General features: G+C 41.6%; 1 protein-coding gene across 2 annotated transcripts in view; it reads left to right on the top strand.

The window, feature by feature from the left end:
• Positions 1-23,162, top strand: part of CACNA1C (calcium voltage-gated channel subunit alpha1 C) — a 709,385-nt gene that overhangs the window by 456,291 nt on the left and 229,932 nt on the right. For both annotated transcript variants that reach the window (XM_077827237.1, XM_077827230.1), the window contains exon 6: positions 19,034-19,184. In XM_077827237.1, coding sequence (XP_077683363.1) covers positions 19,034-19,184 — 151 coding nt within the window. The remainder of the gene's footprint in view (positions 1-19,033; positions 19,185-23,162) is intronic.

The raw sequence follows: 23,162 nt of genomic DNA, 5'->3' as shown, positions 1-23,162 counted from the left end.
CTTGTGTTCTGGATATTTGTTATATGTCCTAGAAATGCATCATCCACTTCCTCCTCCTGATTTGGTGGTGTATAGTAATCCCCTGTCAAGACGTTACCCCTATTTTCCCCCTTTTATCGTCATTCATCAGGGCATGTCTACACTTGCCTCCGGAGTGATCGATCCAGCAGGGGTCGATTTATCGCATCTAGTGAAGATGGGATAAATCAACTGCCGAGTGCTGTCCCCTCAACTCTGGGACTCCACCAGAGCGACAGGTGCAGGTGGAATCGATGGGGGAGCATCAGCAGTCGATTTACAGCAGTGAAGACACCACATTAAGTAGATCTAAGTACGTCAACTTCAGCTACTTTATTCATGGAGCTGAAGTTGTGTAACTTAAATTGATCCCCCCCACCTAGTGTAGACCAGGCCCCAGAGATTTATAACTGGTCTGCCTTTCACCTCTTTCTAGACATCAGAACAAGAGTATATATTCTTGATGTACAGTGCAACACCTTCCTTTTTCCCCTGCCTGTCCTTCCTGACAGGTTTCAGAGTAACAGCCGTGTTAGTCTGTATTCGCAAAAAGAAAAGGAGTACTTGTGGCACCTTAGAGACTAACCAATTTATTTGAGCATGAGCTTTCGTGAGCTACGTAGCTCACGAAAGCTCATGCTCAAATAAATTGGTTAGTCTCTAAGGTGCCACAAGTACTCCTTCTCTTTTTGTCCTTCCTGAACAAGTTATACCCCTCTATACCAATATTCCAGGCATGAGTTTTATCCCACCTCCTCCTTCACCTCTCTTACCTGCTTCCTGAGGGATATCCCTACAGTATCCCAGGTAGATCACCAAACTTCATTAAGAATAATCCACTATTTTAAAAAAAGGAGTACTTGTGGCACCTTAGAGATTAACAAGTACTCCTTTTTCTTTTTGCGGATACAGACTAACATGGCTGCTACTCTGAAACCTGCCACTATTTTAAATACTTCAGTTAGCTGCTGTTATGCATTGTGTTCATATTATCAGTAAGATAATCAGTGGAGTACCCAAATAGCCATAGGGATTTGTGTGTGAAGGAAGACGTGCATACCCTCCTCAGTGTTGTTATACAGTAGGTATTTTATCAGACAATTTAAAGCTGAACTGCAAACGTTGTTTTTAGTAAAACTAGGGCTGTGGCTTCCTCAGGATCTCATTAGTTCTCCTCTAAATTCTAGTCAGAGAGGGTTACTCGAAAGCAATGCAAGTCTCCCCCTTATACCACTCCCTTCCCCCACACCCGCACAACCCGCTGCATTTATAACACCGCAGCCCCTGATTGCCTGGAAACAGAGAATATGAGCCCAGGAATCAAAATCAGAGCCTCTTCATGGTAGCATATGTTTCTGCTAGGCTGTCAGTCTAGTCAACTCACCAAATATCTTTTTAATGTAAATTATCTGTGGCCACCATTTTCAAACATGAAGGCCTAAAGTTAGGCACACACATCCATATTTAGGTATCTAATGAAAAGCAGCCTGTTTTTCAAAGAAGCTGAGCACCCTGCTGCTCCCACTGAAGTCAGTTGGAGCACATCCCCTCTGAAAATCAGGCTACTTTCAATGAGGTGCTTACATATGAATGTAGGTGTCAAATTTTAGACACTCCCTTTTGAAAATGTTGCCCCATGTCACTACAGTAATCTTCCATTACTCCCTATGATGCCCTCCTCTTAGCTATTACACTTTCCCACAACTTCCTACAATTGTCTTCTTACTCTTTCAATGCTCCCTCCCCGTATTCCTTGCGAAACTTTTCTCCTTATTCCTTTCTTTGAAATTCCCTTATGCTATGTCACATGGATATCCTGCCCCTTATCTGCCATATGCTGTTACATCCAAACTGTTCAAACCAGTGAGGGGTGGTCATGTTAGTCCTGCCGGCTCGACAGTCTGCAGCACTCTTTACATATGACAGCACATTCCTCACATGCTGCAACAAATATGGGGGATTATAAAGTCTCAGAGCCTTCTAATAAAGATTAAGGGTAGAGACAGTATTTGCAGTGTAAGGGGAAAGTAATTTATGCCTTTGAAAAACTCCAGGGCAGAGAATTGAATCCCAGCTGTGTACTTTATGCTGGGTTGACATACCAGCAAGCATCTTAGGGGGTTACAGCACTGGATTTTTTCCTGTCTCTGGATTCTGCTCGAGTGGAATGCTCAGTTAGGTATATTGCACTTGCTTGCTAAGTATGGCAAGATTTTTGAGGGAACAAAGAGAAGAGGCTTGCAAATGTTGTCTCATGTTTAGAATCTAATCTGTTTTTTCCAGATATAACTTCTGTGATCCTATATCTAGAATGGGAATAACTTTCCTTTTCTTTAAGGAATTTGTCTAATAGTGCCAGATCCTTGGAGAAGTATAGCCAGAGCTCCTAGTGTTCCATCCATCCCCAGCCAGTGCCAACATAAATTAGAGCAGCCATTAGGCGTTAGGAAAACAAGAGTAGTGGCTAGCTGGGGACCATGAAACTCAACAGGTTGGCCCTCAAAGAGAAGACCAATTATTTTTCCCCGACATAAGCAAATGCTCTGTTCTTTTGTCTGGTTTCTAGGTAAGTCCCCTCCTACATTGCTTATCTGAAGGGAATTTGAGTTTCTACAGCTCCTTTCATACCTGACATATGCAAAATGTCTTTTGGAGCAATGAGTTAGGTACTGGTACTATATTCGGGGCTTAACCCTGAGGTGCACCTGAACTGGGATTGCTGCAGGTGATGGGAGGGAGAGTAGATGTAGAGTTACACCACTTTTCTGTACCAGTAATCCTGAGGCTGGCCAGAGGCCAATGTAGCTCCTATTTTAAATTAGAGAAGCCTCAGGGCTGCTCTAATTTATGTTCACAGGCAGCTGTTCCACCAACTGAGGATCAGACATAGTGCTGTGTGCTCAAGCTCTGCCTCTAGCTGTTGCCTCTCAAACCCTTATATACTGTCTATACTAAGCAGGGAGGGAGTGGTGGGTGATGTTATGCTATACCAGTGTTCCCCTGTGCAGGGGGAATCCTTATCTGCCCATATAGAACATCTTTAAAGTAGCTTTGTGCCATTCTGGAATGCAAATTTGACCTTACTGTGGCGTACAGATGAGGCCCAGAGGATTTATACCTGTGCTTTCTATGTCACAAAGCATCTACCCTTCTCCTTATCCTAACATGCAGCAGTAATCTCTCCCCTTCTGTAATCCCTACCCTGTCTGTGTCACCCCCTCTGTTATCCCTCATCCACCCATTGAAATAAACACAGCTGCATTTATTTCATTGATTACACTCAGTGCAATTCTTTGATTCTAAATGTCTACATTGGGTTATTTGAATGCGCAATCAAAATTTTTATTTGTATTTTCTTTTTTCCATTGCCAAGGAAATTAAATGCAGAACACTGTGTTAATTAACTGAGATTTTAAATGCACAGGACTCCGGAAATTAAAAATTCTGGTTTCTGCAGAAGCTATAATGTCCTCACTGCACACATACAGTACATTACATAGGGATGTGAGAAATCCACTTTTTTTCTATTTGTTGGATACATTTATTAAGCATTAAGTTTCATCTCATAATAAGTACCAGTCAGGGTCACACATTTTGTTCAGAAATATTTTCCTCCGGCAGTGCATAGTTGGCATAACCTTTCCCATTGTTTGCATGCATACAATGTCACTGGTAGGTCAAGGGGATGAGTTTTCTCACCATAAAGTACCTGATGATGTGGTAGAAATAAAGGATGCTGGGGAGATCCTGAGCTGCCTTCAACGGAGGTGATCTGAGGAATGGCTTGATCAAAGATGCAAAATATGTCCTTGTATATTTGCATAAAGGAGTTGATTCAGCTATAGTTGGAATCAATATCTTTGGCTAATGTCTGCCTTCGAATCCATGTGTTCAACACATGGATGCCAGTTGCCATGTGTATTTGAGGGCAAAATTTGGCTTCCAGTCCTTAATGCTGAACTGACTTTTGTTGATGCATTTACTAGCGTGGCAGCCACAAAATCCAGCTTTTTTCCTGTCTTGTGGGCTCCCGTACTGCAGGGTACATTGCACTGTAATTCAGATTTCCTCCATGCTGCCGCCTCATTGCTGAGCAAACCTTCTCAACCATCTGTCCTGTCTCTGTAGCATACGCTACACCATGTGAGGACAAGCTACGTCACCTTTCCCAAGTAATTGCCTTGCTGGTTTTAATCTCAAGTGGCCAATTTTTTTTGCTTTCATTACAAAAGGAAAAAGGGGAGGAGGGAGGGAACAACATGAACCAAGTGTCCTGATTTGGCTTATTCATTGTATTTAAGCTTAAAACTGTATCCAAATTAAAAGCCCAATCCTGTAAACCCTCACTCCTATTAGGCACCCTTACTCGTGAGATTGATGCCATTGATTTCAAGGGAGCTACTCCCTGAAGTAAAGGCCACTCACATGAGTAAGGGTTTGCAGGATCAGGACCTAAATTCTACATTTTTGAGGGGAAAGCTCATAGAAGGATGTGATTTTCAGTGGAAACTGTTAATTCAGTATGATAATATGCATTTAATCTTAGCAAGGAGGATTGCTCACAGAAACACAGACTTCTTGTCATAATAAAGATTTGTCTCATATTGAAGGAATGCCAGTGAAAACAAGGAAATATTTATTATTTGAGTTTCACTACGCAGCTCTTTTAAAAATAGTAATAACTAAGAATGTATCGAATAACAGTGTCATCATTTATCTTACCAATTTCTGTGCACACCTGCATGATTATTAAAACAGCCTTTGTGAGAGAACAAGAAAAATAAATTACCAAGACTGTGGCTAAGGAAGTCAGGGCCTAGACAATCATTTCAAACTTCCTATTGGGAAAAAAAGGGTCATAAAACAGTTAAAACAAAATGGAGAAAGAGTGTAAAATAATCTCATTGCTCAGTATGAGATTTTCAGAAGTTTTCAGTGTGGGCCTAACTTTGCACCCAGTACTGTCAGTTTATTTTTAATGTTGTGGTAGTTCTCAGAGGTCACAATTATGGGGGGGGGGGTTCCATTATGTGGCGCTTTACAAACATAGAAATAAACACAGTCACTGTCCCAAAGAGCGTAATATCTCAGAATAACCATCTGGCTTATTCTGAGTATTGTTGACATAATTGCATAGCTGTACTTCATCGTCTGGACCATAATGGAACAGCACTAGATACTCAGATTGTAACTAGCCATTGACACCAGCAGTGGGTTACCAGCTGCCCACTCATAATTAATGGCTTTCATTACCCCAGCAATGGGGGAAGGAGGGCTCTGCCATATCCAATCAAAATAGTAGGTATATTATCTGTTCCATCCTTTTCTTGTATCCTCACCCCGTTGACATCTCCTCTTCTTCTGATGGCAGTCCCAACCGTATCATCAAGTGTCAGATCCTTTGTTGGTCCTGAATGTCTAATTTTGCACTACTTACTCATTTAGTGTCATGGTTTGAAGTCTTTGTTCAGTTTCTCTAAAGTGAATCGCTGTTTGCAAATGTTACACAGTCCAAGAAATTTCAGCAAGACAAATCAGAGGCTTTTTTGTCCTACTTATAAAATTTGGCCAAAACCCAATGGCTTGCAGAGGCAGAACTGGTTTGAACTGGAGCTAGGAAACAAGAAAGATGATCTTGCTGGGTTCATAAGAACTTTTTTTAAAAAACATGCAGATTTAGTCTAATGGTGTTTCAGTGACTCATTAGCATCATTTAACATGTGGAGTTTTTTGTTAATCTGAGTTTCCTAAAAGATTATTAGAAATGGATTGTCATTGAAGTGCCCTACTTTCCTGAGTATTGCCAAAATGTCAGCGAGGCAGAGGGCAGCGCAGCAATCAGGTAATTCACTCAACACCTGGAAAAAAAATTGAGTCTCATGTTCAGCCTCCAAAGAAATTATTTTTGACAACGACCTGGAATGGGGCCAAATGGCGCCTCTGCAAATTCAGAACAAGTGTCACAGGAGGAAAGAGAAACCACCGAGTACATAAGAATAAGAGGAAACAAAATTTGAGAAAATGGTAAAGATGTAAGCAGCTTTTTAAATCCACCGGAGACCTTCTCTCTTTAATGGATCCCTTCCAATCCCGCTCTGCCAAAATCAGGCAGTACATTCTGTACTGTGTTGGCTCAGCAATGGCTCACACATTGCTGTGATTATCTGGGACACAGGTGTGTCAGCTGGCTTATATTTTATTTAGTTATGTATTTATTTACCTACTTATTGGTGGAGAGAAGAGTTCCCCATGGTTAGAACAAGGAAAATGTTAGCATCAGGGAAAGTCCAGCCAACCTAATACACCCAGTCCGCTAGTGGTTTATCCAAAGCCTATCTTCCTGCTTTAAAAAACATTCTCACTTTCTTCTTTTCCCAGAATTAAACCCAGGTCCCTCTTTAACTCATGTACACTCTTTCCCCAATAACGTATCCAATATGTTTGTTACCCTTTGCTTCCACTAGTTCTACCTGAGTTGCCAATTATCCCTCATTTCTTCAATTTTAGACTATATTTTCCTAGTTTATAAGCTCACCAAGGTGAAAAATGTTTGTCCTGCCACCTCATTAATCCCATTCATAATTTTGAAAACATTTGGAAAATGGCTTTTTGATTAAATGGAAATTTTCATGAAAAAAATTCTGTTTGATCCAAATTTTTCACAGGAACAAATCTTTTAATGACTAGAGCTAACAAAACCTCCTTCAACTTTGCCTTACACAGTGGCTATGGCTAGACTGCACAATGAACCTGAGTGTTTGATACCTGGGTGTCAGCGTCCCCACTGCAAAGCCCTGCCCATGTTACTCTGTCCTCACCCTTTCTGCATTCACTTGTATCTGTCTATGTGTCTGCCTGTCTAGGGGCATATCCCAAGATGATTCTTTATGCAGAGAAGCTCTAGGATTCTTTCCCTGTCAGTTGTGGAAGAACTTGTCTGTCCTTAAAGGGGAATTGTGAGAAGGGTTTGGAAAGACTATCAGCACTCTAGTGTTTTAGCCTGTGTCTTCACTGCAAAGTGGGTAGGTTCCAGCACATGTTATAGCAGAGCCACAGTTCTAACCCTCACCTTCAGCCAGGTAAGCTAACCCAGGTTTAAAGTACCTTTAAAACCAAGTCAGAGGGTTTTTGTGTGGACAGTAGGGAGGTTAAGTCTAAAACACAGGCAATACAAGAGTCTGGGTTAACTGTGTAGTGTAGACTTACCCTTAGATTCTTCTAATCTAGTATCATTAATGCTCTACCCTGCCCCCCCTCTGTAAGGCAACAATATCATTCCTGTAGCATGCTGGCCAGTAGTGCACACAGTATTTTAACTGGGATCTAACTAGTGCTTTCATATCTGTGGTTTTGTATTCTTTTCTGTCTGACTCTTAACAAAGTAATCTAGTAGCCTGTTTAACATTTTTCTGCTTTGAATTGAGCTGATGGGTTTAATGATTTCTCTACAATAACCCCAATTCCTTTTCCTGATCAATGTGCTGAACAATTATTTTATTTAACACGTTTCCTAATTTGGTACCTTCCTCCCAGACTAATTATCTTACATTTGTCTTTCTACTTTAAAATGTATTTAGCATCCACCAGTCAGTCTCCTAAATGATACAAATCCTTTTCATCGTTATTTGCATTGGTTATCCTACTAGCTTTACACTTTATAGATCTTTGAACAAGTGATAAGTTAAAAAATTAGGAAGGGACGGTGGGAAATTTGATTTTTTTTTTAAATAGAAATGGTCCCCAACTGGAAAATTTGGAACCAAATTTCAACCTCCACCTCACAAAGTTTGTGGGGAGGGAGTTTGGAATCAGGTTTTTGGTTTAGACATATCTGTTTTTTAATAGTTTGATGTTGAAATTTTAATCCCACTTAAAAGTTTTACTCTTCATGGGGCCAAATTCTGTACTGATTTTTATCCCATGTGGCTCCAGTGAAATCAGCACAGAATTTAGCCCATGCTGTCTAGTTTTCACCATTCCTGTCCTGCAACAACAAATCTCCATCTATGTGTCCACCCACGTGACAGTTTACGAATGCGTAAGGGAAAATTCAAAATAAATAGCAACAGCCAGTGTAAATGCATTCCAATAAGAATATGTAAAATGGACAACGTTCTTGTGAAGAGTCCAGAAGATAGGAAAGCCACCAAGAGAGTGCTCCTCTGTGACAAATGCTTTCCAGGAAGAAATTTAACCGTGGATCTTTCTATCCAAACGTAGTATGGCTACCTACAGCACTAAAGGAGAATATACTTATTGTGTCAATAATGGTCTTATTTATTTGAGGCCTGTAAGTAAAGTTTTCAGACAGAGTACTCTGATTTATAAAACAGAAGGAGCAGCCATTGCTATTTTCGAGCAGAATAATACTAAAGTGTTAGTTATTTGAGGTAGAGACTCATCCATCTAAGTACTAATTTGGCCCAAACACATTTAGGTTTTGTGTGTGTGTGTGTGTGTGTGTGTGTGTGTGTGTGTGACCTGACCTGCTTAGGCATGTCTGAAAATCCCTCTAGGTGCCTATCTGCATCTCTAGGTACCTAATTATCTGGCTATCTTACCCCTTAGGCGCTTTTGAAATTGTTACACTGTGTTTGGATGGTAGTCTCAATTTTTCTATGTGACCAGTGTAGATATACTAGATGAAGTGGCAAAATGAGTTTTTTGTTGCTTTCCCAGGTCAGATTATTTTTCTTCCCTCAAATATCACACTGAGGTTCTGTGCAACTAGTCCTCTAAAGATGATGTTTTGGAGTTTAGCCAACATTTTTGCTCCATTTTCTTACACAAGAAAGGAAAATGCAGCAGTGGCTGATATGGTAGTCGAGATAGACTTCAAGTGTAGAATCCTAACAGTTCCCCAGAAAGATCTTTCTATATTTGACTAAAACATGTCCCCAATAAATGCTGCAGTCTTCCCAGGAAGTAAAGACTGCTGTAATATACACATCCCAGAATGCACTTTTACATTTACAAGATCATTGTTTGAATTTGTTATACTATTAGCTTTTACGTTTTACAAACCTCTGTGCACATGACAAGTTGCAGTTAAGGAGGATTATTGCTGCAGGAACAGGATGCTGCCCAGAATGTGCCCAGAGCTCACCCCAACTAAAAAATTCTGTGGTATTTAGAGGACATATAAACTTGTTGAATGCAAACCATAAGAGCTAAAATCCTTTCACTTCAACGGGCTAAGAGTATAAGTGAGAACTATATAAAAATAACATTTTGATGTGCTCCCCAAAATTGAGGAAACAGACATACTGGGGAAAGATGCTTGTAACCCAAACTCCACGAGCCCTCCACTCAAACTTTGATGTATTCAAAATCCTGATCCATATCTTGTGCCTGGAGCCTATCTCTATTACTATCCAATGCTCAGAGCATAATCTTGAAACTGCCACTATTCTTTATTTCAAAACCCTCTTTCTTCAAATAAGGCAAAGCATGCAGTCCCTTTTCAGAGTTATGTACATGCTGCATTTACAGTTCTAAAAGTTGTTTTATAAGCTGTTTTATTATTATCTGAGTACAAAAAGCAACCAAAACATTTCTTAACCATATTTTTTCATGCTCACATAATTCAAGCCTGGCTGCAATGCTGTATGTCAAACTTTCTAAACAAATGGCTCCCATTGGAGTCAATGGCAAAACTCCCATTGGTTTCAGTAATTGGGTCCAAAATTTGCTTCTATGTTTGAGTTCCAACCTCTAAAGTACTTTTCTGAGAAAGCTGTGATTGAGTGAGAACAGGATCAGAGTAGAAGTGTCACTGAATTATCTCAATGAGTCATTTTTCAGCCTTGGGGCCAGACTGTTTGGATCTGTGTAGATGTGCCAGGGGAGGGCACAAAAAGCCTGTCCATTGGTGGACCTGTGCAGGGACCAGCCACAGCCCTAGTGCTTGTACTGAGCACCAAGACTTCTCCAGTAGAGCGGTGACAGTAGTGTCCCCAGAGGAATCGTGGCCCCACACTGAGAGCTGGAAGCCCATGCTACATCTTGGGAAAGGGTATGACAACAGTCATGCTGACCTGCAAGCTCCCAAAGCTTCTGCACGCATTATACCTACCTCAGTGACAGCACAACTCTTAGAATCCCTGGTAGGGTAATAAATATCTGCATCCCTTCTGCCCAGCTGCATGTTAAAGGCACACTCCAGGCTTGATTCAAGATATTCTTCTAGTTAACTTACAGCATTTGTCCTGTGTTCGTGGCCAAAATAGTCTTCTTCTAACGGTTTTCAATATGCTGTGTGTAGTTGGCTGCCACATTGCAGCCCAGACATGACTGAATTTTACTGATGCTATGTTATTTGCAAAGCATAATCTTTTAGGATGAAAGACTATATATACAAGACTTGTGATGGGGTATAGGTACCCCATTGTTTGTTGAATGATGAAGGGGTTAAACCTTCACTGGACTGGAATAGCTCAGTCCATAGGGGGACTGCCTTAGGTGTGGGCCTGGAGAGAGGGGCAGAAAGCTTTGGCCCTTAAGCAGTTGATGCGTGAAGCTGACAGCTGAGCCTCATGCACAAGGAAGTCACAAAACCCCTAAAGCTTCCAGTGGGGTAGAAAGGTGGTCCCAAGAAAGGGGAGTAGAGCTTTCTTCCAAACTGAGAGGAGAGATCTGGAGCCTAAGGGAGTGGATCATAGCACGCCCTCTTCTTTGTCCGTTCTTTTTCCTTACACAGGGTAAAACTGGGACTGCGTGGCCACCCTGCTGAGGGGAATTTTTATTGTGTGGTTGTTTCAGTTAGGTCGCCCTGACAAAAAGGGAACAATGAAAGATGAAGTGCCTCCTAGGAAGAAAACAGACTGAAGAAAGAGCTGGGTTTTGTTTTTGTTTTGCTATTCCTTCCTGGCTTAAAAGGATTGAGGTGACGACTGTGTTACAAGACTCTATAAGTATAAAATAATTGTATTCACACACACACACACACACACACACACACACACACACACACACACACACACACACACCCTTGTTTTCTATTCTTCTCTTTTTGGGTAGATTTCAATTTGAAAATCAATTAAAAAAATTAGAAACCATAAAGAAGACATGACACCATGGAAGCACACGAATCAAGAGTATCCCATTTTACCAACGCACATGACTTTTTAAATGGTGTATGCTGAAATTACATTACTAGTCCTGCAACAACCAGTGTGTTCCATCCTGACAGTGTCCACCACTGCCTCTCCTTTGCCTTCTGCACCTTAAGCCAATTTTCTGTCCTGTGCCCTATTTTGCCTCCTACTCCATGACCTTAACCATTGAACTCTGATGTGAAACCTTGTCCAAATACTACGTCTGTCGATTAATGGCAGTTAACTCACGTGATTAACTCAAAAAAATTAATTGTGATTAAAAAAATTAATCACGATTAATTGCACGGTTAAGCAATAGAATACCAATTTAAATTTATTAAATATTTTTGGATGTTTTTCTACATTTTCAAATATATTGATTTCTATTACAACACAGAATACAAAATGTACAGGGCTCACTTTATATTATTATTTTTATTACAAATATTTGCACTGTAAAAATGATTAACAAAAGAAATAGTATTTTTCAATTCACCTCATACAAGTACTGTAGTGCAATCTCTTTATCGTGAAACTGCAAGTTACAAATGTAGATTTTTTTTTTTTTGGTTACATAACTGCACTCAAAAACAAAACAATGTAAAACTTCAGAGCATACAAGTCTACTCAGTGCTACTTCTTGTTCAGCCAATTGCTAAGACAAACAAGTTTGTTTACATTTACAGGAGGTACTGCTGACTGCTTCTTGTTTACAATGTCACCTGAAAGTGAGAACAGGCATTTGCATGGCACTTTTGTAGCCGGCATTGCAAGGTATTTACGTGCCAGATATGCTAAACATTCATATGCCCCTTCATGCTTTGGCTACAATTCCAGAGGACATGCTTCCATGCGGATGATGCTCATTTAAAAAATAATGTGTTGATTAAATTTGTGACTGAACTCCTGGGGGGAGAATTGTATGTCTCCTGTTCTGTTTCACCCTCATTCTGCATATATTTCATGTTATAGCAGTCTTGGATGATGACCCAGCACATGTTCGTTTTAATAACATTTTCACAGAAGATTTGACAAAACACAAAAAAGGTACCAATGTGAGATTTCTAAGGATAGAAACAGCACTTGACTCAGGGTTTAAGACTCTGAAGTGCCTTCCAAAATCTGAGAGGGATGAGGTGTGGAGAATGCTTTCAGGTGTCTTAAAAGAGCAGCACTCCAATGCAGAAACTACAGAACCCGAACCACCAAAAAAAGAAAATCAACCTTCTGCTGGTGGCATCTGACTCAGATGATCAAAATGAACATGTGTCGGTCTGCTCTGTTTTAGATCGTTATCGAGCAGAAACCATCATCAGAACTTCTAGAATGGTGGTTTAGGCATGAAGGGACATATGAATCTTTAGCACATCTGGCACATAAATATCTTGCAAGGCCATCTACAACAGTGCCATGTGAACACCTGTTCTCACTTTCAGGTGACATTGTAAACAAGACGGGGGCAGCATTATCTCCTGCAAATTGTAACCAAACTTTTTGTCTGAGTGATTGGCTGACCAAGAAGAAGGACTGAGTGGAATTTGTAGGTTCTAAAGTTTTACATTGTTTTATTTTTGAATGCAGTTATTTTTGTACATAATTCTACATTTGTAAGTTCAACTTTCATTATAAAGAGATTGCACTACGGTACTTGTATTAGGTGAATTGAAATATACTATTTCTTTTGGTTTTTACAGTGCAAATATTTGTAATCAAAAATAAATATAAATTGAGCACTGTACACTTTGTATTCTGTGTTGTGACTGCAATTAATATATTTGAAAATGTAAAAAATAATCCAAAAATATTTAAATAAATGGTATTCTATTATTTTTTAACAGTACGATTAATCACGTGATTAATCGCGATTAATTTTTTTAATCACTTAACAGCCCTAACTTTTGAAAAGCAAAGTATGCCATGTCCATTGAATTTCCATTATCCATCATGGCAGTAGTATCGTCCAAGACTCCAGAGGGTTAGTTAAGCTTGACCTCCCCTGCCTGAATCCTTGCTGTAGGACTATCCTGAACTAAACAGTGCAGTTCCAGGTTTTCCTTGCCACAATAATGAGGAAAGTTTCCAAGATTTTCCTTGCAGACCGTTTTAAATGTATTCATTTAAGATGGTCTGTGAGGAAAATCTTGGAAACTAGCCTCAATACATTTCCTGAAATGTATTTATTTAAAATGACCTGCATTTGTCTCTTGACACTTTGACAAAATAATGGAGTTATTTGTGTCACATTCCAATCTTCCTCTGAAATCTGGATCAAATCTGCTATGCTCTTACAGATATCAGTTAAGCACTCCCCAATTTCTTAGCCGAGCCCTGTGTATATTCACTGATGAACCCCCACCCTGTGGTGTGTTATCGATTATCCATCTCGTGCTTTGGAAATGATACTGTAATGGCTTTCTTCAAGTGGGTCATCACAGAGATGCACCTTAAAGAATGGTGCATAAACTGTACCACCCCAGGAGTAGACCCCAGAGCCATTCTGACTCAAACACCTCTTTAGTCTCAGTTCCCTCCATTTCGTCCTTGTTCCCAGGTGTTAGTTTTCTGTTGGACGATACCAGTAGCAAGTTACTACTGCCCATACCCCTCTCCCTTGCTTTCTTTCCTCTTCCTCCTGGTACTGGCTTAGCTGCTTGGCCAGGATAGGGGCAGGAGGAGAGCCAAGACTCTACCCATTCCACAGCCATTTCCCATTCACCTGCTCCAGGGAGTAAGTGGTGAGTAGCTCCATTTTTTTCTGTGTGCCTGGTCCCAAGCCAAGGTGCAATGGGAGCTCTTACTCACTTGGGCAGGTATGTAGTCTGAATAAAAATCTAGCCCTGAATAAAGTGACAAGGAACTGAGGCAGGGAGTGCTGCGCGCTAGTTCAGACTGAAAGCTTTGTAGGAAAAAAATGGATGATTAATAAGATTAAAAGAAGAAAACACCACACCCAGTAAACCAGGTTTGGTCCAAAAGTAAAGGTAGGTGAAATTGCCAAAGAGAGCTCCTCTTTAAAAGGCCCAGTTGCCTTTTCTGAGACCAGCATTCTACTAGTTTCCCTGGATATGTTTCACAGAGCAGCAGTGCCCAGGGATTTTTAATGGTTGGCTCCAGTGTTCTCGTTTGAGCCACAGTGTCTGCTCCTGCAGGAGATGAACAGAGGACCCAGACTCCCCCTCCCCTGACAGTGCAGGTCTTCAGGAGTCGAGCTTCTACAGCGTGCTCCTCTACACACTACAGTAGTGCAGTAAAAGCCAGGGAGGTTGATTCTGTGAGATAATTCTGCCTTAGCTCCTGTGCGGGTTTCCAGTCAGAAATCTAGGTAGGGATCAGTCCTGCAAGGTGCTGAGCATTCTGCCCAAGGTGCAAAAAAGCGCGTAAGCACGTGCTTAACTTACAGCATGTCAGTAGCCCCGTTGCCTTCAGTGGAATTACTCACATGCTTAAAGTTAAGAATGTTCTTAACTGTTTTGGGGCTAGAGTGCACCTCACAGGATTGATCCCATAGTCCTGAGGGGAATATACAGCACCAAGCAACTGCTCCCTGAATCCACCCCTCCCAGCCCGGCTCTGGCATCCTAAACCTACAGAGGACTGTCCATAGCTTTGAAGAGGGACCATGCTGTATTTGACCCCAATCCCTCCCTTCCACAGGCATATGGGTGGTTTTGTACACTAAATCTTGCTTCTTTGCTTTCCTCTAGAAGGTCATAGGGACCTTGATCTGGCAAAAAAAAAAGTGATGTTGTTCCTATATAATAAATATTTTTTACATTTTATCAGTGTACATAAATACTGTAGTCTGGGAGCCCAGAGAATGCCGCTAACATGTTTTGCTTGCTGAAACATTTATGGAGTCAATTTCAGGCAACAGCATGCAGCCACACTAGTCTGCTAAAGGTAAACAGAAGTGCTTTGGAAATAAACACTAAAAGGTGTTTAAAATCTTAAATTCTTACCAGAATAAAAGAGTAGGCTGAAAAATTACAAATAGTTTATTTTTGTGATTTCCCTTTCCTAGCCTCTACCCACCTGTCTATTTATCCATCCCTGAGAGCTTTTCAGAATAGGTACCATCCCTTCATGAATGTGTAAGAGTGTCTAGCACATTGTGGGGGTTTCCACAAATAAATATACTGAAAAACAACAAATATTTGAACATCATTTCATATTCACTTGCCAGACCTAAGGACTCTCTCCTTCTCCTGCATTAGTGAATGGCATCACTAACCTCTATAAAGCAGTGTAAGCAGTGGTACAGGAGACATAGTGGGGGTGCTGATGGTGGAAACCATGTGATTGGGTTGTTATTACTACTTCAAGCCAGAGGGCACGGCAGCACCTCCAGCATCCCTAGTTCCAGCACCTATGAGTGTAAAGATGCAGCTCTCCGCTCTGCCGTAGTGGGACAGTTGATGGTATTCCTCTTTTTTAAATCCAGAATCTGGAGTTTGGTCTTGCCAGATTTCAAACCGTTCCAGTTTAATTTTAAAATGTATTTATGAGTAAATACTACCCATTTTCTCTGTTAGTGGCATATCCTGGCACCTTCTCCATGCCTGCAGGGGGAAACTGTAACTTGAATGGTTCGCTGTACAGGAGAATGGGGACTGGATGAGGCATAGAGTGGTGGAGTGGGTTCACTCCCTTGCATGTTGTGAGTTCCCAGTTTGGGTGAGCTCTGTGCATGGCAGCATGGGGAGAGTGGGAACAGATGGAGCTTGGGGCAGAGGAACAGTTTAGATGTGGTTTCTCCCATCCTCTCCTCCTCCAGGGGTTTGCAGGGGCTCCTCTAGCCACTGGCGGTCATAGACTCTGGCCTGCGGTGGAAACTTTGTACCAACTTCCCCCAATGCACAGACACATCTAACCAGTGGCAGCCCTCCTATTCAGGACTGGCACAGACCTCAGAGTTTGCCTCTTTAAGATTGAGACCATTTCAATGGCTTTTTTTTTTTAATTTTAAAAAGAAAATCTCTTTGTACTGCTGTTTCCACTGTCCTCCCTCGACTACTCCCATTCTTCTTTCTCTGCTATCCCTCTGTCTTTCCTCTGCCACTCCATGACTGGGTCCTCAGACACCCCTTGTGAGTCAAAGAGATCTGTTTGTGTTGCAGGGCTGCAGGAGCTCAGAAAAATAATACTGTGATAACTTGTCAACAATGCCGGACACCTGGTGATAAATGTTGTGAGTGATTTTTTTTTCTCCTGCAAGTAGCTTCTGGCATTATTTTTTTGAGCTGACACCTCTAAAGTTGCTACGTTGTTAGCAGTTTTCAACTTCTAGAACCTCTGTGAATACTTTAACAGTAATGTGTGTACAATTTGCTAATTAATGGAATCATTTGGATTTGAAAACAGTTTGTCCTAATGGAATACTGCAAAGCACTTGCATTAATTCATGATAACATTATTCAGTAGCTTTTCTCTTCTTTTCTTCAAAGTTGGTTTATTATAGTAGAGAAGCTTGTTCTAAGTAACCAAGTAGAAGCCCATATAAATCTCTTGGTGATACCAGTTCTCCCGGGCTGTCTGAACTCCTTACCGTCTCCTGTTTATGGTGAAAGCTTTTGATTTTTTACAACCTCCACTTTAACAGAAGGTGCAATGGTTTGAACTAACATTGCCTACCCAGTATATCTGCAGTATACTTGAGCACTTTAATGGAGAGGTTGATGATAGACATACATTTTGTATGTTTAAAAAGAGATCACTTTTTATGCATCATCATGGTTATCTTTCCTCTCAAATGCTTTGGGGAAATCCTCTTATGAATGTTAAATAAATTAATAAAAATAATAATTAATGATTAATAATATAAGACTAGGGTCTTAGAATACTTGACCTCCAAGTCTTGACTACATTTAGAATTGGTGAGGCGTCAAAACTCATTGACAATTAAGAACTTCCTTTGCTTACTTGTAGGATATTATAAAGCCGCAAATTTTGGATCCTGATCTGAAGTTTCATAAAGTTGTTGGAATTAGACAAATTCAGGGTTTGGTTCAGACCTCTCTCTGCCGTTTCCCATGTAGTGATTTTACATTGTGGAGTGGGAAAGTGGTTTTTTATTTTACTGTGAGATTCCTAAAAACATTTGGGATTAAATTTTTGTCTGGAATAAATTAGCACCATTTTCTGGCATGAACTGTAATTAATTTTCTGTATGTGCAGGTAATTCAGTCTGGTGGGGTGAACAAAATGAGCAATTAGAGAAAGGAAAATCATCTCTGACTGACTCAGAAAATAACTGATCTTCTAGGTGGCCATAGCCATATTTTCCTCCTGAGCATGGCTACCCATCCATAGCTAATCTCCAGTGGGAATACCACAACTGAGCTGGCAGAACATCCTTCTCTAGTGTGAGGTGAACATCTGATAACATCAATATTGTATTTCATTTACGGATTACTTTATGAGAAGCAGGGTATTCCATGCTGAATACAGCACACCTTGGGACGGGGTGTGAATCATAAAACTGTAAACCAAGTGACTATAACCACTCAAGAAGTGCTCTCTGAAAATGGAATCAATATAGCGATAATAATATTGGGTGCTGGGATGATCAGGTGAGCAAATTAGAAGTCCCAGTCTGCTCTGTCAGTGAGAAGTGGTTTGCACATAAATGTGAACATGCTTATTAAAAAATGTATTATCATCATTAGAATGCATTTAAATTAATTGTTAAAACAGTAGTAAAAACTTAAATGCCTAGATCTTAGACAATAGATTTGAAAAGTTAAAGGTTATCGCAAGCTCCCTTGGTAGGTGTACAGCAGACATTTACAACTCAAGTCACATGTTTCAGAAATCACAGCTAATATCAACTTCTTTGATAAGATGACAGAATTTGTAGGAGACATGAATGGGTTAATTCAAGGATAACAGGTATTGCAAACCCTAAGGAGCTTATAATTGTGAACTGGCTGTTTCTCAGCTGAAGGATAGTAGATACTTAAGACATCCATTGGGAACCTTCTCCTCGCTCTCAACATTAATAGCATAATAATGTTGTGCTATTTATTGTATTTTCACCATCCAACTGAGGATTTATAACTTTGTAAACATTAGTGAATTTCCAGTAACCTTACAGTGTTCCTGTGATGTAGATATTATTATTCGTGTTTTAGAAGTGCAGGAACGGAGGCACAGAGAAGTCCAAGGTGCTGAGAACCTTCAGGTCCCATCATTTTCAAATGGAGTTATGGATGCTCAGCACCCACTGCAAATCAGCCCATAAGTGACTTCCCACCGTCATGCTCTGTGGCAGAGCCAGAACCCTGAACCCAGATTTCTTGATTCCCAGACCCACAGGCACTGGCTTCCAATTGTCCCAGGGGGTGCTCAACCCGCACTTCCCCCAGGCCCCGCCCCCACTCCACCCCTTCATCCAAACCCCCACCCCAGCTCCGCCTCTTCCCACCCCCGCTCCGCCTCTTCCCGTCCCTGCCCGCCTCTTCCTTGCCTCTTTCCGCTCCCTGTCCCCAAGCGCGCCTCGTCCCCACTCCTCCCCCTCCCTTCCAGAGGTGGACAAGAGGCGCTGAGAGGGAGGAGGAGGAGTTGATATATCCCCTGAGGAACACCTTATAACAGAGTTTTGGGAATCTTCAGAAACAGCTGCTGTGTTCCATCCCAGAGGTGGTAGCGTTCAGTGGTAGGTGAAACGATCCCTTCAGTAGTTTACTTTGTAAGTCAGGTTTGCTGTGGTAAGTTTGTAGAATACTCTGGGCTCACTCTGGATGAAAGGTGCTGTATAAATGTAAGTCACTATTATCAGTTTAGCAAATGCTGGGGGACGGGGATTGGTATTATATGCCCAATAAAAATGAAGCATTTGTCTGTAGTTTACAGTCCTCGATGGCTGTGTTAGTTTTGGCTTGTTCTCTTATTGATAGTGTTGCCTTCTTCCCTCTCTGCAGGTCTCCAAGTGGTTTTAAATTCCATTATCAAGGCTATGGTCCCCTTGCTGCACATTGCCCTGCTGGTGCTGTTTGTCATAATTATCTATGCCATCATTGGACTGGAGCTATTCATGGGGAAGATGCACAAGACCTGCTACTTAGTGCAAGGCGGATTACCGGGTAAGAGATGTGTTACGTGTGGGGGAGTGGGTTGGAGGCTTGATTCACTGTTGCCCTGCACCTTGTGTAACATTTACCCCAGTGCAAAGAACATAAGCACATAAGAACGGCCATACTGGGTCAGACCAAAGGTCCACCTACCCCAGTATCCTGTCTTCCATCAGTGACCAATGCCAGGTGCCCCAGGGGGAATGAACAGAACAGGTAATCATCAAGTAATCCATCCCTTGTCACCCGTTCGCAGCTTCTGGCAAACAGAAGCTAGGTCACCATCCCTGCCCATCCTGGCTAATAGCCATTGATGGACCTATCCTCCATGAATTTATCTAGTTCTTTTTTGAACCCTGTTGTAGTCTTGGCCTTCACAACATCCTCTGGCAAAGAGTTCCACATGTTCACTGTGCGTTCTGTGAAGAAATACTTCCTGTTGTTTGTTTTAAACCTGATACCTATTAATTTCATTTGGGGACCCCCTAGTTCTTGTGTTATGAGAAGGAGTAAATAACACTTCCTTATTTACATTTTCCACACCAGTCATTTTATAGACCTCTATCATATCCCCCCCCCTTAGGCATCTCTTTTGCAAGCTGAAAAGTCCCATCTCTCCTCATATGGTAACCGTTCCAGACCCCTAATAATTTTTTTTGCCCTTTTCTGAACCTTTTCCAATTCCAATGTGTCTTTTTTGAGATGGGTGACCACATCTGCACACCGTATTCAAGATGTGGGTGCACCATGGATTTATATAGAGGCAATATGACATTTTGTGTCTTATAGCTATCCCTTTTTAAATGATTCCCAACATTCTGTTCACTTTTTTGACTGCCACTGCACATTGAGTGGATGTTTTCAGAAAACTATCCCCAATGACTCCAAGATCTCTTTCTTGAATGGTAACAGCTAATTAAGACCCCATCATTTTATATGTATAATTGGGATTATGTTTTCCAATGTGCATTACTTTGCATTTATCAACACTGAATTTCATCTGCCATTTTGTTGCCCAGTCACCCAGTTTTGTGAGATCCTTTTGTAGCTCTTCGCAGTCTGCTTGGGACTTAACTATCTTGAGTAGTTTTGTATCATCTGCAAATTTTGGCACCTCACCGTTTACCCCTTTTTCCAGATCATTTATGAACATGTTGAATAGTACTGGTCCCGGTACAGACCCTGGGGGGACACCACTATTTACAGCTCTCCATTCTGAAAACTGACCATTTATTCCATCCTTTGTTTCCTATCTTTTAACCAGTTAACAAAGGATGGGAATAAATGGTCAGTTTTCAGAATGGAGAGGGTATCAAATGCTACTATTATGATCTGGTACTGTTTAAACATCCAGCAGGCAGTATCTGTGCACTGGTGTGTATATGACAACAAAGGGTGTAGAGCAATGATGAATTTGGCCCTGATAGTGCAGGGAGGTACTTGGGTGCTGCTGATTTACCAGCTAGAAGAAAGCAAAAACTCTAAGGTTTTGCTCCAAGATGCTGTGCTGGGTTTAGACAGTTTCACAATTTCCTTTGCACTATTTTGGGAATTTCGTGATTGATGTGTGTGTGTTTGTGTGATGCTGGTGTGAGTGGCCCTATAGACAGCTCTGGAATCAAAAAGAACAGTTTGCTACGGTATTTGTCTAATTTAGACATTTATATATCACCACTCACTGCTGAGCTAAGTGGAAACTTGAGTTTCCTACACTCTGATTTTTGCAATTGTTTTAATGGGATTTTCCAGGTTTAGAAGGATCTAAAGCCAACCATCACCAGCTAAGACATTTTTAAACATGACTGTCTTTGTCCAAACTGAGGGCAAAATGATGGTAACACCCTTATAGTTAAAATGTTTTAGTGAACATGTTTTCTGCCACAATGCATTTTTCCGATGTAGGCCATGCCTGTGAGGCTGCATTAGGGAAGTGTGAAGTGCCCATTCTGAAAATGTGTCTGTAAGCTTCTGCCTATGGCTGCGAAAACAATGGATTTTTTGCTTCAGTGGCATGTTAAAAAATTTTTTTAAATTAGTTTTGGGTCAAACCAAAAACAATTTTTTTCAAAATTTCTTACACATCAAAAAGTTAAAAAAAAAATGTTTTGGGTCAACCAAAAGCTTCATTTTGATTTTGAGCTTTTAATAAAAATTGAAATTAAACTAAAGGAAATTTTAAAACAAAAAGTCATTTCAAACTGAAGCATCTCATTTCAGGAATGTTGATAGGAAGGAAATATTTTGATTTTTTTCAGAATTTTTTTTTAGGTTTTTTTTTGTTTGTTTTTTTTTAACCAAAGCAATCTGACTAAATTCATGAAAAGTTTCAGTATTGACAAATCTGCATTTTTTACTGGAAAAAGCTTTCAGGCCAAAAATTTTGCCCAGCTCTACTTCTGTCCCCAAAGAAGAGAACATGTAGCCTTTGGCATTTAAGGCTTTGGTATTTAAGTTTGCACAATTTTTCTGTTTACTTTATCAGAAAAATCTGCAGACGCCTTTAAACCAGGGGTGGGCAAACTATGGCCCTCGGGCCGCATCTAGCCCTTCAGACGTTTTAATCCGGCCCTCAAGCTCCTGCCGGGAAGTGTGGTCTAGGGCTTTCCCCACTCTGCAGAGCTCCCGGAAACAGCAGCATGTCCCCCCTCTGGCTTCCATGCGTAGGGACAGCCAGGGGGCTCCGCACGCTGTCCCCACCCCAAGCATCACCCCCGCAGCTCCCATTGGCTGAGAATCAAGGCCGATAGGAGCTGCAGGGGCAGTGTCTGTGGACGGGGAGGTGCGCAGAGCTGCCTGGCTGCAACTCTGCATAGGAGCCGGCGAGGAGACATGCCGCTGCTTCTGGGAGCTGCTTGAGGTAAGCGTTGTCTGGAGTCTGGACCCCTGACCCTCTCCAGTGCCCCAAACCCCTGCCCCATCCCTGATCTCCCTCCCACCCTCCGAACTCCTCAGTCCCACTCTCCTGCACCCCAGAGCCCCCCCGCCAGCTGCAGCCCTCACCCCCCCCACCCGCACCCCAACCCTCTACCCCAGCACGGAGCCCCCTCCCGCACCCTGAACTCATTTCTGGCCCCACCCCAGAGCCCGCACCCCCAGCTGGAGCCCTCACCCCTCCTGCACTCCAACCCCCAATTTTGTGAGCATTCATGGCCCGCCATACAATTTTCGTACCCAGATGTGGCCCTCGGGCCAAAAAGTTTGCCCACCCCCACTTTAAACAGTTCAACAGAGGGATATTTGTCCATAAACATACAATGTAATTAGGAATACAGCCAAAGGAAAACAAATGAAGATGAAGGAATGAACTGAACAGAAACATCCCTTTGTATTTTCCTTATGCGAGCCAGTTCCTTTCTCCTTCTCTGTTTTCCATGTTGATTCATCACCAGAATTGGGTTGTTTCCTTGGTCATTCTCTTTAAGCCTCATCTCTTCTCTAAGTCCTCATCCTTCAGAGTCCTTGTGGAAGCAGAAGCTATGCTTGTTAGGGCATCTTTATGGGCTTCACCATCACTGGCTTGTCGTGTTAGAGTGTGCGTCAAGGAGCACTGCACCAACAGCAATTGCTGGAGGCATTCTGCTTGTGAAGGAGAGAGGGAGAGAGAGAGAGAGTAGGCTGATTGCCTCCAGAGGACCAAGTTGCAAGAGTGTGACCAGGCAGCAATATTAAAGCACCCTCTGCACAGAGACACAAGTGAGAGGGAAGGACCAGCAGCCTGCATGCGAATATTTTCCAAGTGAGGCTTTCCCAACATAATGTAACTTTCCCTGAATTAGAACATTTAAATGAATTTAGCACTGTTGAAAGGTGCCTGAGTGCCAGCACTGGAGATAGAGTTCTCTAGCTCTCCACAAAACACGTACAATATGGGGAGCAAAAATGGAAACTCCTTCTACTCTGCCCCATAAACAGGACTCAACTTTGATATGGAGAAACCAGCTATAACGGTGAGAGTTTAGCTCAGTCTCCACAGCCCATC

The sequence above is a fragment of the Eretmochelys imbricata genome, chromosome 1 (assembly GCF_965152235.1).
Source record: "Eretmochelys imbricata isolate rEreImb1 chromosome 1, rEreImb1.hap1, whole genome shotgun sequence".
In the NCBI taxonomy this organism is placed as follows: Eukaryota; Metazoa; Chordata; order Testudines; family Cheloniidae; genus Eretmochelys; species Eretmochelys imbricata.
Note: the sequence above shows the minus strand (reverse complement) of the source record. Positions and strands in the feature narration are given on the sequence as shown.